General features: G+C 46.2%; 1 protein-coding gene across 1 annotated transcript in view; it reads right to left on the bottom strand.

Annotated features, from left to right (window-relative positions):
• Positions 1-14756, bottom strand: part of INTS9 (integrator complex subunit 9) — a 61260-nt gene that overhangs the window by 1545 nt on the left and 44959 nt on the right. The window contains exons 13-16 of the mRNA XM_066545965.1: positions 14096-14220; positions 12483-12650; positions 1834-1932; positions 622-759 (exon numbers count right to left, since the gene is read on the bottom strand). Of these exons, the coding sequence (XP_066402062.1) occupies positions 622-759; positions 1834-1932; positions 12483-12650; positions 14096-14220 (530 nt within the window). The remainder of the gene's footprint in view (positions 1-621; positions 760-1833; positions 1933-12482; positions 12651-14095; positions 14221-14756) is intronic.

Genomic DNA, 14756 nt, shown 5'->3' with positions numbered 1-14756 from the left:
TCACCCTCCCAGGGAACAATTCCTTCCCAAATTCCCATCCATCCCTGCCCTCTGGCAGTGGGAAGCCATTCCCTGTGTCCTGTCCCTCCATCCCTTGTCCCAAATCCCTCTCCAGCTCTCCTGGAGCCCCTTTAGGCCCTGGAAGTCTGCAATCTTTTATCTCCTGCAGGTGAGAATGAGATTCCACAGAGCAGCAACCAAATTTGTGCAGCTTCCTCAGGAGGCTCCTCCACCAGTGGAGACATTTCCAGGATCTGTTCTTCACTTGGTCACCTTCTTACTAATCTCGTGGAAATTTAAATTGTTAAATGCTTTTGAGACTCCCTCAGCTGCTGAATCCAAAAGTTCTGTGAGGCAAATCAACCACCCAAAAGCTCTGATTCCATGGGAAACAGGAGGGGATCACTGACATGAACCCTGCACAGCAGGACAAAGCTCCACAGGGAACAGTTCCCTGTATTCTGAACTGCAGGGACACCCTGGAGCACTTTAGCAACTCACTGGCCTTTCTCCATTTCAAGCTGCACTAAAATGATTCCCCCCTCTCTCTGCTACCAGAGCAGCACCTCTGAGATGTGCAGAAGTCTGCTGGAATCCCACCTGCCACCAAAGACTCCTCACCTTCTCCAGAGTCTGCACAAACTGGTCCATGGGGATGGAGCCACTCAGCAGAGGCTTCAGAGATTTGCACTCGGGCACATCATCACTCACCCGCTTCCTCTTCTTGCTGGCAGGAGGCTGGGGAGGTTTTGGAGGGAGCTGATGGATGAGAAGGAAAAAAAAAGGATACAACAGGTTGGGAAACAGGCAGATTTCCCACTCTAAAGGATGCAACAGGTTGGGAAACAGGCAAATTTCCCACTCTAAAGGATGCAACAGGTTGGGAAACAGGCAAATTCAGAGAGAGCAGCTACTCAGGGAATGAGAACATGGCTTAGCTCCAGCCATTTATGAGGATTCTGGAATTTTAAGCCCAGGTCTAAGTTTATTTGGCAGCAGGAATGAGTGGAGAAGGGAGAAAATGAACAACAGCAGCCTCAGACCAATTCCATGCAGCACTTCAAGGCTCCCAGAGCTGCTGAGGGTTTCAGGGAAGCAGCTTGGGAAGAGGGGGGCAGCCTGTCTGCTGTGCTCTGACAGAAACCCTCACCAACCTTCACATCCCTGACATTTGCACACTGGGCTGTCTCCCCAAGTGTCCTGGGCCCAGGCAGCTCTGCTGCCCAGTGTGGGAAGGGTTGCTCAGTGAGGCCCTGCAGGCTCATGGCTCTGAGAGAAAGGGGACCAGGGCAGGTCCCTGGACATCACCTCCTCCTGCAGAGCACTCATGCCAGGAATTTCAGTGCCAGCCTGAAGGGGGTGGCAGGAAGGGCGAGTAGAGGTGTACAGCCTCCAGGGAAACTGAAGGCAGATGGTCCCTTCCCAAGCAGGAAGGGAGAATAGAGGTGTACAGCCTCCAGGGAAACTGAAGGCAGATGGTCTCCCTTTCCCAGCCTGATGTCCCAGGTCATCTCTCTCCTCTAACCCTTGGTCCTGAGAGGTTGACTGATGCTGCTCCTGACTGTGGAAGACAGCAGGATGATCTGTAGCCTCTCTTCAGGAATTATCTCACTTCCCCATTCATCTCAGCCAGGCACATGGCCAAGGAAAAGAGGGCAGAGAGATTTATTTGCATCCCACTCCCTGCTCTGGGTGTAATTCCTCACCTGCACATGCCAGGGCAAAGCCTCTGCCAAGGGCTCTGCCCCAGTGGGAAGGAGCTGCAGGAGGGGTCCTGGATGGCAGGAGAAGCCAGAGTAAGGATATTTTTCTCCATTCCCCATCAGACTGTACCTGCAGCACGTGTTTGTTGTCCTTAGTATGCAGCACAGCAGAAACTGTTGCCAAGGAAATACCAGGCTTGATCTCCAAGGGCACGAGGGAATCTGCAAGCTGAAGCAAAAGGAGATTTTGTTCAGCAAGTGATCAGCTCAAAATGTGCATGAACCCAGCTGTGAGATAAATTGGCAGTGTGGTATTTTTAAACATGGGCTAATGAACTGTAAACACAAAGCCACGCATAGACTGAGAGCTCCTCGGACCTGCCCAGCCTCCTTCCAGCTCCCAAAATTATGGATTTCACACCATGAGCAGAGCAGCACGAGGTTTGCAGGAACCAGGGCTGGTCTCAAAAACCATAATAAACACAAAGAACCCTTGTGTGAAAAGACAATTGCTTCATTAATAATTTTAGTTAGTAAAACTCGTGGTCTAATCCAGCATTAGTATGTTTGTGATGCTGATGGACAATGAAAAATCAGTGAGTTTACTTTCAGTCCCTGGCTGCAGAATATCTGGAATAAGAACTGTTTGTCCTTAAAACCCCAATGTTTTCAATCAACCCACTGTTGATTAGTTTGAAATTATTCCAACAATGCTGCACAAAACCCTCTTCACTGCCTTTTTATGTAATTCTTCCCTGAAAGACATAAAATCTAGTTTTGGCTTGGAGCTTGGACCTAACACTGCTGGCAGTGCCTGGAGTGGGCAGTGCTGCACCTGCTGAGACCAGAGGAAGTTGGCCAGTTGGGAAGAACCTCTTCCAGCCACTTTTCCAAAGGAATTCTACAGAAAACAGTGCTCATGAATGGAGGAAATGATTCCCTTTTCCCCTCCAAGGGAATTGAAGGTGCCAGGATGCCCAGTCCTTTTGCCATGAAAGCACTGAGAGAGTTTTTCTGTTGGCTGGATGGGGGCAAAGTTCTTTTAATAAGTTCTGCAAATCTCACCTGCCACTGTTAAAGCTGCAGGAACATTTTTAGAGCAGCTCTTTGGAATAAAGCAGTTGGTGTGTTGGAAAAACACAGGCTACATTAAAAATCCCTAAATTCTGTCTGTATTCAGCTGTGGTGAATCCTAGAAATCCAAACTTGATGGGGCAATTCAGCTCACTGTTACTCTGGGACTCTGTTCAAGATCTTTAAAGCAGGCAATTTGAATACAGCCTTTATGGTCTGTTGTTGAAGGCAAAGAGAATGAAAATATAATGACAATCATTGCTTCAGATTTCTCCTGGGATCTAAACACAGCAGCACTTGCAGCAGGGAGTTCTGCTGCCTTCCCAGTGGTTGAAGGCACTTTCCATTCCAACCACCTTCCAGAGGAGGATCGATACAAACCAGGCTCTGATGGAGAGCAAAATGACAAATCCTGTGAAGAGAAAGATCCTTAAAGAACAGGGAGTGGCTTGGAACCAAAGTCTTCTCCTGCCACTGAAGTATTTTGCTATTAACATTTCTGCAGGCTTTAAACAGGCTAAATAGCAACACTGGGATTCTTTACAGTCAGAAGGACAGTAGGACAGGCATTCATTTTGATTTCCTCCCCAGCTCACAGCCCTCTCCATGTGGCAGCCAATCCTTTTATTACACAAACTCAGTGACCCAAAGCAAAAAGGTCATTTAATCACATCCAGTAATTCACCCACCAAGGCCAGGCAGCACTGCTCCACTCCTTTCAAGTGACCTCCTGCACACACAAATCACAGAACTCCTCCAGAATGCTGCATTAAAGAAATCCTTTTCACAGAGGCAGCAAGTCTTGTCTGAACTCCAAGCTATGGCAACTCCACTGTTTCCCCTCACAAATGGTTTCAAACTTTAATTCTCCTGGCAGCCAGGAAGCCGTGTCTCATTTCAAGGTTGAATTTGTCCAACTTGCAGTGGCTGGCTCTTGTTGTGCCTTTGTGTGTGAGATTGAAAAGCCCCCCACCAAGCAGGAGTAAATGAGTCTTCCTTCCAGTCATTATCCCGAGCCCAGTGTCACATGCTGGCACCAGGAAAGCCACCAAAGCAGGGACACTGAGATCTAACAGCACATTAATCAGTCCCCTGCCCATGGATGAGCACTTGGACTGCCTTAGGAGAAATCTGGGGGGGGATGTGTGCAGTATTTCAGTTTTTAGCTTGGGATGTTCTCCTCCGGTGATCAGAGCTGTCTGCCCACGCTAAAGCAGAGGAAAGATATTTTTACCATGAATTTTTACCATGAAATATTTTTACCCTTCTTTCCTGAAGGGTTGCATTTCCCACCCCAAAAGAGGATTTGACACACACCCTGTGAGCACAAACACTGGCCGTTGGCTGAACTACAGATGTTGATAAAGAACAATGTGGGTTAAATCACTCTTAAAAGTCTCCTGAAGACTTCAATGGGGACAACTCTCCCCAGGTTTAAGTTGTCTTCAGTCACCAGCCAAAAATCCTCTTGTTGGCAATGAGGTGCTGAACAACCCCTGAGGATGGGACCTGAAACTTCACACTAAAAATAAAATGAGGCTGAATAATCAGTGAATAACATCAGGGAAGGACCAGACTTCCAGCACACATGGTCTTGGTTCTCTGGAGGATTCTCCCAGGGACAGACATGCCGGATGTAAAACAGTATTTTAACATCCCAGTTCCAGTAATTTCTTCTTAGATTTTTGGGACACCTCCCCAAGCTCCTCCCTTTTCCCTTTTCACCTCTGGCTTACACTGGAGAGGGTGCAGGAAGGCTGACCCAGCAGGGAGAGGCAAAGTTTGGGCTGGGTGAGGTGAGCTGGATATGGAGAACAAGCAGGAGCTCAGCAAAGTGACCAGCAGTAAAAATCCCCTGAAACTGCAGGATCTGAAATCACTGATGTGTACATTAGATTATAGCATGTGTATTTAGAAATGGGCCCTGCTGGGTATTTACATCATTAAATGTGGTTTCCAGATTTTCAAACTCAAATTTTCAAATGCATAAATGTGGGATCTCTGCATGAAAGGTGGGATTAAACCAGAGAAGCAGATGGGAAACCCCAGACTGCGGATTCCTCTGGCAGTCCTGAGGTGGGGAAAGCTCTGGTTAAAGGAAAGAGATTCCCAGGGAACTCCTGGGCTGCTGCTGCAATTCCTGAAGGGCCATTAATGAAACTCCCAGTTTTTATTAATGACCTCAGCACAGAATGAGGAGGAGTGTTCAGAAGGTCCCACTGAAGTTTGTAGGGCACCTTGAACAGAAAACAGGACCAGGCTGTGAGAGAGGAAAAACTCAAAGACAAGAATTGGATGAGAAAACCAAGATGAAATTCAATGGCACAAAATGAAGGCCAAGGATGGGGTTAACACTGAGAATTTCTGCTGTGGGCTGGCAGCTGCTGCAAAGGACAGAGCTCAAGGGTTCAGGTTTATTCGTCCATCCCAAGAGAGTCACAAATGTGACATGGCCATGAAAAAGCTAAATGCAAGCCCAGAAAGTATCAGGTAATTCTCTCTGAGATGAGCTATCCCACTTTACATTGGGCCTGGCAAGATTTCATCTGAACTACTTGCAAATTGTGGGTAATTTCAGTTCAAGTAAGAGATTCTGAAGGGTAAAATAAGGCAGGAGGAGCTGTCTTGTAAGGGAAAATGAAATACCTTGGCTTGTTTAGCCTGGCAAAAAAGAAAGCCAAAGGGAGAATTTGATTATTCTACATAAACACCACAGGGAAAATACCAACAAAAGGGAAAATGTATTTATGCCCAAACATGATGTTAGGAATAAATGTGTGCAGGCCAGCAGTGAATATGTGTAGGCTGGAAATTAGGATGTTTTTGGCCATCAGAGACAGTGGGGGCTTGAACAGCATCTATTGAGAACAGCAGGGGCAAAAGTCTCTGCAATTTCAAGTCTTACATTTTTTGGAGGCACATTATAAACACTGTTGGTAACTGCAGCTGGGTTCTGGCCACGTGAGCCCTGAGGGCACTTCCATTTCTAGGTGGGAATGATGGAATACAGCCTTGGAGCTTGCTGGGTATGAAGCAATTCAGATCCCTGAATAGGATGGAATTTGTATGAGACAAAAAAAAAAAAAATCTCCTGCCAATTACTAGAGAAGCCCAAGGATTTTAAAATCTGCCTGAGTTCAGAGAAAGCCCTGGAGGTCACACCTGCAGAGGTTTTTATTGTAACCACTCCTCAGCAAAACCTGAATGGAGAACCTGCCCCATCCTCCATCCCTCCACTCCCCTGCTCCTCACACACACCAAATCCAGTTTCTAGGTGCAGGAAAGCATCTTTAGTAGGACAAAAATTGCTTCAAGGTTGTGCAGCAGCCTTTTCACAAGCAGGGAGGGTCTGTAGAGTCAGTATTGTAAGCAGAATGAAAACCATGGTCTTTGCCATGTCACTTAAATTTGGATGGTGGTCTGAGGAGAGAAGGATAATTTCCCTCACCTCTTACTTCCTTGCCTCCTCTCAGCCTTTAATTTTTAAAGTATTTTAATTACTAATTTATTAATTCTTGAAGTACCAGGAGCTCTGATGGCCAGGCCCTTGTAGCCAGACACAGGAGGAGTCTCCAACAGATCCATCCTTGGTTTTACAGCCCCAGCTAAACCAGGGGCCAAGAGCAGGAATTCTGCAAGTATCAGATCCTTCAGAGTGACAAAAAAATGTGGGGTCAAACACAAGGGGTGAAAGGGGAATTGAAATGTGCCTGTGGATTTGTGAGCAGCAGGCACAGGGAACAAGGCACAGGCACACTGCAGGCAGGATGGAAATTGGGGAATTTTGCTTCGGAGACCTAAAGGACCAAAGGCTTTTCCAGCAGAGAACAGCCCAGAAATGAAGGGCATCTATGGAATCATTAGTGGGTGATCTGAGGCAGGTGCTGTTGGGCTTTCAGCCTCACATTTGACACAATCCAAGGGTTTTAATTCAGCTGCTGAGTTACCCCCAACTTCACAGAGCTGTCACTCGCTGGGGGTCTCCCACAGCTCTCTCTGGAGCAGATTTTAAGGTCTCATTAACTTCAGTGGATAAAGAATCATACCATGAATATCTAAAGGTTTTGCTATCACTTGCAAAAGCCCAGATCTTGGCTTTGGGCTTCCACAGAGACCAAATTTTTTCATCCAGTGAAGAAATAAAAAAGCCTGAGGTGCAGTCTGCAGTTTTGAGCAATGAATTAAAGCTCTTCTTTTCCATGGGCATATTCCATGTGCAGCTACTGGACCAGGGCCCCAGATCAGCAGGAGGACCTTTGTCCCCAGACCCTTGTCCCCAAACCAGAGACATCAGCCAACCACCAGGGAATAATTCTGGGTGGGATTCCAAGCACCAGAACTCACTCTAACCACTCAGCACTAACTGTAACCACTGCTTTTGCCAATCCTGTGCCAAAAAAGCAGTTTAAGGAATATTTAAGGAGTGCAATGAAGGAGATTTATGGCTGTTTAATGAAGCTCTTCCCCAGGAGCCTGGGAGCAGGCAGGGAACAGTTGTTTGAGAAACTTAAGAAAGGATGGTGGAAAACAGAACCAGCAGAAAGAGAAATTAGGCTTGGATTTGAATGAAAAATGACAGGTAGGGGAAGCAAGGACATGAAATATCTTCAAAGTAAAGGCAGTAAAGCTTGCAGATGCAAGAGATGAGTCATTTGAAAGACATAAAAACTGCATAAATCAAAATATTCAAAATATAGTAACCATTTTATGGGTCAGAATGTCAAGTCAGGATGGGATGTTGTTGTTGAAGCTGACTGGGAAGAGAGAGCTGAGTGCCTGCCTAGAAAAGTGTTATCTTACAGCCAGCCATCAGAAATGAAAGGAAAAACAAACCTAGACACTAATACAGGCAGGCAAAGGCAGGCTGGAAGCAGAAAAGCAGATCTGAGTTCCACCTGACTAAACAGGACAACCTGTGGGTAAGACCAACCACAGAAAAGGTACAGCAACAAAAAAAAAAAGGCAAAGGAAATGAAGGATAACACATTCCAAGCACAAAAAAGAGAGGAGCAGGGAGGAGATCTCTCCCAGGCTGAATGGCCAGGAGAGAAGAGACACCAGAGTGAGGTGGGAGACATTTCTAAGGAAAAAATAAAGGCTGCACTGAGCTCTGCTGATGTAAATCAGGGGGATTTATCAGCACTGGTTCTGGCTTTGTGTGAGGAAAGTTGGTCAAAGCTGGGAAAGAACATTTTTGGTGGAATGTCAAAAGGTGAGATCCAGCTCAGAGAGAGACTCCAGGCAATTCTGCAGTGAGCTGGGGCAGGGCTGAGCAGCAGAAGCAAACAGGTTTTATTTCACTTCAACAGGTTCTATTTCATTTAAACAGGTTCTATTTCATTTAAACAGGTTGTATTTCACTTACTTCTTGTGAGGCTACAGCACACTGGACCCAGGGGGAATAGTCAGGAAAAAAGGAACACAGAGGTCAGAGATTGGATAATGTGGGGTCATCAAAATGAGCTGAGGGTGGGAAGAAGGACAGAATTCAAAACTCTTTAGTCCCTGAAACACAGAAGAAGTTGGAAAGGTCAGGTAAAAGTCAGGAAAAGGAGTCAAGATGAAACCTCCATAATTATGATGGCTGTTTTGCTAATTCTTCCCCGCAGTATTTTCTGATAATTTCACTTGCTGTCAGGCTGTGCCTTGTACACTGACACTCTCCTGACTGGGCTGTGTCCTGAAGAACACAAAATGGAGTATTTGAAGAGCACAGAGCCCTGAGTGAAGTGTCAGCTGCAGGCACCGAGTGATCCGCACCATTGTTCAGCTGTAATTAAACTGGAGGCACTTTATTTGCTCAGACACTACTGTTTAATTTTATCTGTTTGCTCCAGAAGGTGTTTTCCATTTTCCCATCTTTCTCTTGTGAGCAGACAATGCCTAACCAATTTCCAGGAAGCAGTCTTTTTTTATAATTTTTTTTTTTTTTAAGTGAAAGGCAGACGCGGAGAAGAAATTATTTAAAGTGTAAAGGTTTGCACAATCCCTGGAAGAGCCATTCCAGCCTGATGCCTTGGGATTGTTAAAAACTCTCTCCAAACAAAGGCTGCTGTGAGTGTAAATCTCATTATCATACAACAGGCCTGCCTGACCTGCCTTTGCTCCTTGCTGAAGTGATTGAAATATAGACAAGGTCCAGCAGTAAAAAAGTAAATTTCCATTAGTCTGACAGGCCAGGATCTGAATCACTGCAAGTTTTGGGAAGGAAATTTCACTCCACCATAGCATCAGACTGCACTGAGTGGAGCCATGCTGAGCCAACCCTTTGGTTTTCAAAAGCTGGAAGAATCCAGGCAGAACTTTGAGTTGGGAAAGGGACTGGGGGTGTCAGGAGGGGGCCCTGGTCAGGATTTCACTGCAGCAGCCATTCTTTTATGAGACTTTCAGGTTTACTTCACACACAAATCCCAGCCCTGCAGCACATCTAGCAATTACTGGTTTTTCCAGGGTGGATTTCATCATTCCATTTCAGGCTAACATGGTTTTGACAAATAACAAGCCACTGCAAGGTTTCTAGGAGCTATAAAATGCCCTTTTCAATTGCCACTTGAGCCTGCACAGAACCCCAGGGCTGGTGGGAGCCCATATTAAACAAATGCCCTTTCCTTGCACTACAGAAATTCCTATATTCAGAAACCCTAAACTACTGAAAAAGGAACATTAAGCAGCAAATACTCCCACACCAGGGAGCCCCATCCATCATGTCTGAAATCTGTCTTGCACAACCCACTCAGCAGAAGGGGAAGCTGTATCCATTTTTTACCAGGACCATGCAGTTCCCTTAAAAAGAAGGAGCAAGATCCTTTTTTTGGAGGATGATTTGCATGTCCTGGAGCTGGGGAATGGCATCCTGTTAACAGTCCTGAAGCACAGCCTTGCTCTCAGGAGTCTTTTCAAGAGCATCACCACAGACCAAGCAGATTTGTAACAAGTTGTGAAGAGCAACTTTGGAACCAGGGAAATCCCAGAATGGATTGGGTGGGGAGGAACCTTAAATCTCACCCAGTGCCACCCCCTGCCACAGGCAGGGACACCTTCCACTATCCCAAGTTGCTCCAAGCCCCATCTAGCCTGACTTTGGTCACTTCCAGGAATCCAGGGGCAACCACAACTTCTCTGGGAATTCTATTCCAGGGCCTCCCCACCTTCACAGGGAAGATTTTATCCCCAATATCCCATCCAACCCTGCCCTGTGGCAATGGGAGCTATTCCCCCTTGTCCTGGCACTCCACCCCTTGTCCAAAGTTCCTCTCCAGCTTTCCTGGAGTCCCCTTCAGGTGCTGAAAGGTCACTCCAGAGCCTTCCCAGGCTGAACAATCAGCCCGAAGAATCCCTGGATATGGACAATCACAAGATATTTCTCCTCCCTGAGCATGGATAGCTCTGAAATTAGGACTGTTGTGTGAATATAATTGGATTTTAGTTGTTAAGAGAGGGGAAAAAAAGGCCATTTCTTTCCTTTTTTCAGATTTCTGCTGGATCTCTCCAAGTTAAAGGGAATGCAATAGAAACCAGCTGCTTTTCCCAGGTTGGTGATGCCACATTCCCTGCAGAGCATCCTCCCTCCCAGCAGCTTTGGGAAGTGCAGGAGAGCTGGAATCCAGTCCCTTCAGAGGCTGACACAAGGGACAGGCTCTCACACAAAGGCTCCACCTCAGAGTTTAGGTGGAAACCCAAAGCCTCAGTGGGATTTGAATAATCAGTGAGCCCCAGGCTGGCTCCCTGCACTCTGAACTCAGGATTGGTTTCATGCTGGTGAATTGAAGCCAAGTTTCACCAGTCTTAGGTTTAACAGGATCCAATAAATATGTAAATTTCCCAAACAATTAAATATACATGCCAAGATGGAGCTGCAGCCAAGCATATTTTGTAATTCAAGCCCTCTCCTTGTCTCCAAGCAGTGGGCTGGGCAGGCTCCTCACAGAAATGGTGTGAAATGGTGGCAGTGGGTGTTGTGGGCTGGCTGAGGGATTTGTTACTGGGTGGCTCCCAGTTCTGCACTTCATATTAGGTTCACCTAAAGGATGCTTCCTCCTTCTACACTCCAATGAAAAGTCACTCAATATTCCAGTTTCTAAAGGGCAGTAATGCCTGTTTGCAAAAAGCCACTGCCACCTTTGATCCAAGGACACATTTGTGCTGATTGGATTGTCAAAAAAATATTTTAAGCTCATGTCTGTCAGAATATGGGTCACCCTTGGTAATATGGGTACATTTGGATTTGACTTAAGGGGTTAATAAATCATTAATAGATGTTGTGGGGATAAGTAATCCACACTTTAGATGGCTACAAGCAATCCATTAACCTGCTGGGCTCCTGCAGCCTGTAGGAATTAACCATTTATGGAAATTGTTGGAGTACAAATAAGCCTTTTCATTGCTTCTTTATCATGACTGAAAACTGATCCTTAATGGGAAGGGTATTTCTAACAGCAGGTGAGTTTGGGGAAGGAGAAAGACAACTCCTGGGTGCTGACTCTGGATTCTCTGGATCCTTTCCATGGTCCTGGGGCACTAATTCAAACTGCTCTGCCCAAAACTTCCTCATATTGAAACTGGAGGTGGCTGGTTACTTCACACATGGCAGAGATCACTGTTTGTCTTGTGGGATGGGATTTTCTTGCAAAGGACAACTCACCTGAACACAGTTTTTGCCTGCTCACAGAATCATGGAATGGTTTGGGTTGGAAGGAACCTTGAAGCTCATCCCACTCCAATCCTGACACCTTCCACTGGCCCAGGGTGCTCCAGCCTGGCCTTGGACACTTCCAGGGATCCAGAGGCAGCCACAGCTTCTCTGGAAATTCCAGCCCAGCCCCTCCCCACCCTCACAACCAGGAATTCCTTCCCAAGATCCCACCCTAATTTCCCTTTTCCCAGCAGGAAGCCATTCCCTGTGCCCTGTCCCTCCATGCCTTATCCCAAGTCCCTCTCCTGCTCTCCTGGACTCCCTTTAGGCACTGGAAGGGGCTCTGAAGTCTCCTCCAGGCTGAACAGCTCTCTCAGCCAACCAATGGGGTTTTTTAGCTCCCATTAGTTTATAGAGTGAAATTATCTCTCAAAAGTGGTTCTTTCCTAGCTCTCTAGTTGACAGAATGTGCTTTACATGATGAGAATCAACTGTAAATTCCAGCCACAAGACATCTTAGGGACAAATACTTTTAGTTCTGAGGCTGCACCTCCAGTCCTGAGGACACTTCTGGGTCCTTCAAGACAAGAAGGACATTGAGGGGGTGGAGCATGTCCAGGGAGGGGAATGGAGCTGGGGAAGGGGCTGGAGCACCAGCAGGGGCTGAGGGAGCTGGGAAAGGGGCTCAGCCTGCAGAAAAGGAGGCTCAGGGGGGCCCTTGTGGCTCTGCACAACTCCTGACAGGAGGGGACAGCCAGGGGAAGTTGAGCTCTGCTCCCAGGGAACAGAGACAGGAAGAGAGGAAACAGCCTCAAGTAGCACCAGAGGAGGTTTAGGTTGGATATTAGGAACAACTCCCTCATGGAAAGGAAGGTGGAGGAGTCCCCACCCCTGGAAGTGGCACTCGAGGCCAACCACAGCGGTGGTGCTGGCTGACAGCTCAAATGATGCCCTGAAGACTTTTCCCAACCACAACAGCTCTGCCATTCCACGCCTTCCCAGAGGCTGCTGAGCTGGAATCTGGCTGTGTGAGCAGGAACCCCCCACCATGCCTGTGCCCTGCAGGGACTCACATCAGGCATGATCTCGATCTTCTCGTAGCGGCGCTTGTAGGGCAGCGTGAGCACCTCGGCGCGGCGGTAGGACATGGCCGGGGGCTGGCAGTCGATCATCAGGTCCGTGCGGTGGGACTGCGTGGGAGGGGGCTGTGTGTACTGCTCAGGGCACACCACGTGCAGGGGCTGCAAGAAAACAGGGTGGAATTCCCATCAGCATTGCTAGAAACTGCTCCAGGAGTTGGAGATGTGTGCAGGGTGACCCGCCCGGAATTTATGTCTTGTCGCCACTTTGATATCGTCCTTGCCTCAAGGAGAGAAAGATAAAAATATGAAATAGGTTTTCTCCCAAATCCTTGCCAAATTAACTGGAAGGCAATGTTAACATCCCAATGTCAACTTGTGGGGCTGCAGAAAGCTCGGCCATCAATAATCAAGGCTGCAAAAACAACTCCAAGAGTTTTGCAGCAATATGTTAAGAAAGCATAAACAGGCTGGTTGCCACTGCAGGGTTTAAGGAAGCCAAAGGAGAAGCCAGTTCTGCAAACTGGAAGCCAAAGAGGAAGCCAAAGGAGAAGCCAAAGGAGAAGCCAATTCTGCAAACTGGAAGCCAAAGGAGAAGCCAAAGGAGAAGCCAATTCTGCAAACTGGAAGCCAAAGGAGAAGCCAGTTCTGCAAACTGGAAGCCAAAGAGGAAGCCAAAGTAGAAGCCAATTCTGCAAACTGGAAGCCAAAGGAGAAGCCAGTTCTGCAAACTGGAAGCCAAAGGAGAAGCCAGTTCTGCAAACTGGAAGCGGAGACTCTCCTGGAATTTATGTCTTATCACCACTTATCAGAATTTATGTCTTGCCACTGTGGCAAGATATCATACTTGCCTCAAGGAGAGAAAAATAAAAATATGAAATAAGAGTTTTCTCCCAAATCCTTGCCAGATTAACTGGAAGGAAATGGTAACAGTGGTGGAGACCATCACAAGTATCAACATGTGGGGCAGCAGAAACCTTGGCTGTCAATAATCAAGGCTGCAAAAACAACACCAGGAGTCTTCCAGCAATATGTTAAGAAAGCATAAACAGGCTGGTTGTCACTGCAGGGTTTAAGGAAGCCAAAGGAGAAGCCAGTGGCTCTGCAAGCTGCCCTGGAGACAGCACAACACATCAGCAGTAACATGAAGGAGATGTTTATGCAAAGGCAGGCAGGGGCAGCTCTGTGAGTTTGCAGTGACAAGCCAGGTTGCAGAACAATGAGATAAAGAGATGCAGGCATTGTAAGGAGGTTTGGGAGAATGTGTATTTCAGAGTTCAGCAAGATAGAAAACAGGGAAATACTCAGCCAGGAAAAAAATCTGGTTGTTATTTTAATTATGTCATGAGTCAGAAAGCAAATTTTAGTAGAATCAAATGGGATGGGCCACTAAAGCACAAAGCCTTGAGAGGGAACAGCAGATACTACAAGAACCCTCTTTTTCTTAGACCTCTTCTAAAGCATAGCTCAATGCTGTATTTTCTTCATGGAGAAAAGGATGTGGGTGTTGTCTCAATATTTGTTTAAGGCAACATTTCCCCACAATTCATTTATTTAATTTCAGCTGTGTGAAGAAATGTAAGAAAAGGCAGCAGAAAATTGATTACCTGGACTTCTTTGAGTAATTTAGACACCTGAATAAAGTTGAGTCTTGTGTCAATGGGACAGTAAACACATTTCATTGCCAAGGGCTGATAGGGAGCCAGAGCATCCAGGTAAGAGAAATCAGGTTCTGGAAAGAGAAATGTTGAAAACACTCAAAGCCCATTAACAACAAAAATGACCCAATTCCTCTCTAATTCCACTTTAGTCAGAGCTGTTGCTCAATGTTAATTCTGTTACAGATTTCTCTTCCCTTCCTCCTTCCCCCACCCATTATTTTCAATTAATTTGATGAAAATTACGCCCACAATTAGTCTTACCTTAATCAAGCAACAGAGCAATACTATTTCATTTGAACACATTATTGCATGATTTTTAGAACAAATTTAATCAAGACAAAACCATCGTCTCTTATTTTTAATCAGATCCTGTAAAGGAAGGCAAAATGTAGGCATTTTGAGTCTTGTGAGGTGATTCAAATGGCAAGTTGGTTTTCACTGTGACAAAAATGCAGCATAAATATGATATCTTGATATATAAATATATATAAATATATATATATATATATATTCTTTTGAATCTAAGAGTCAGGTTTAGACTGGTGGGAAACTAAGGGTTCTTTTATTACTGGATTAGAGGTTTGCCAGGGAAAAGTCAGGCACTGAA

This window comes from Molothrus aeneus, chromosome 3 (genome assembly GCF_037042795.1).
Source record: "Molothrus aeneus isolate 106 chromosome 3, BPBGC_Maene_1.0, whole genome shotgun sequence".
In the NCBI taxonomy this organism is placed as follows: Eukaryota; Metazoa; Chordata; class Aves; order Passeriformes; family Icteridae; genus Molothrus; species Molothrus aeneus.
Note: the sequence above shows the minus strand (reverse complement) of the source record. Positions and strands in the feature narration are given on the sequence as shown.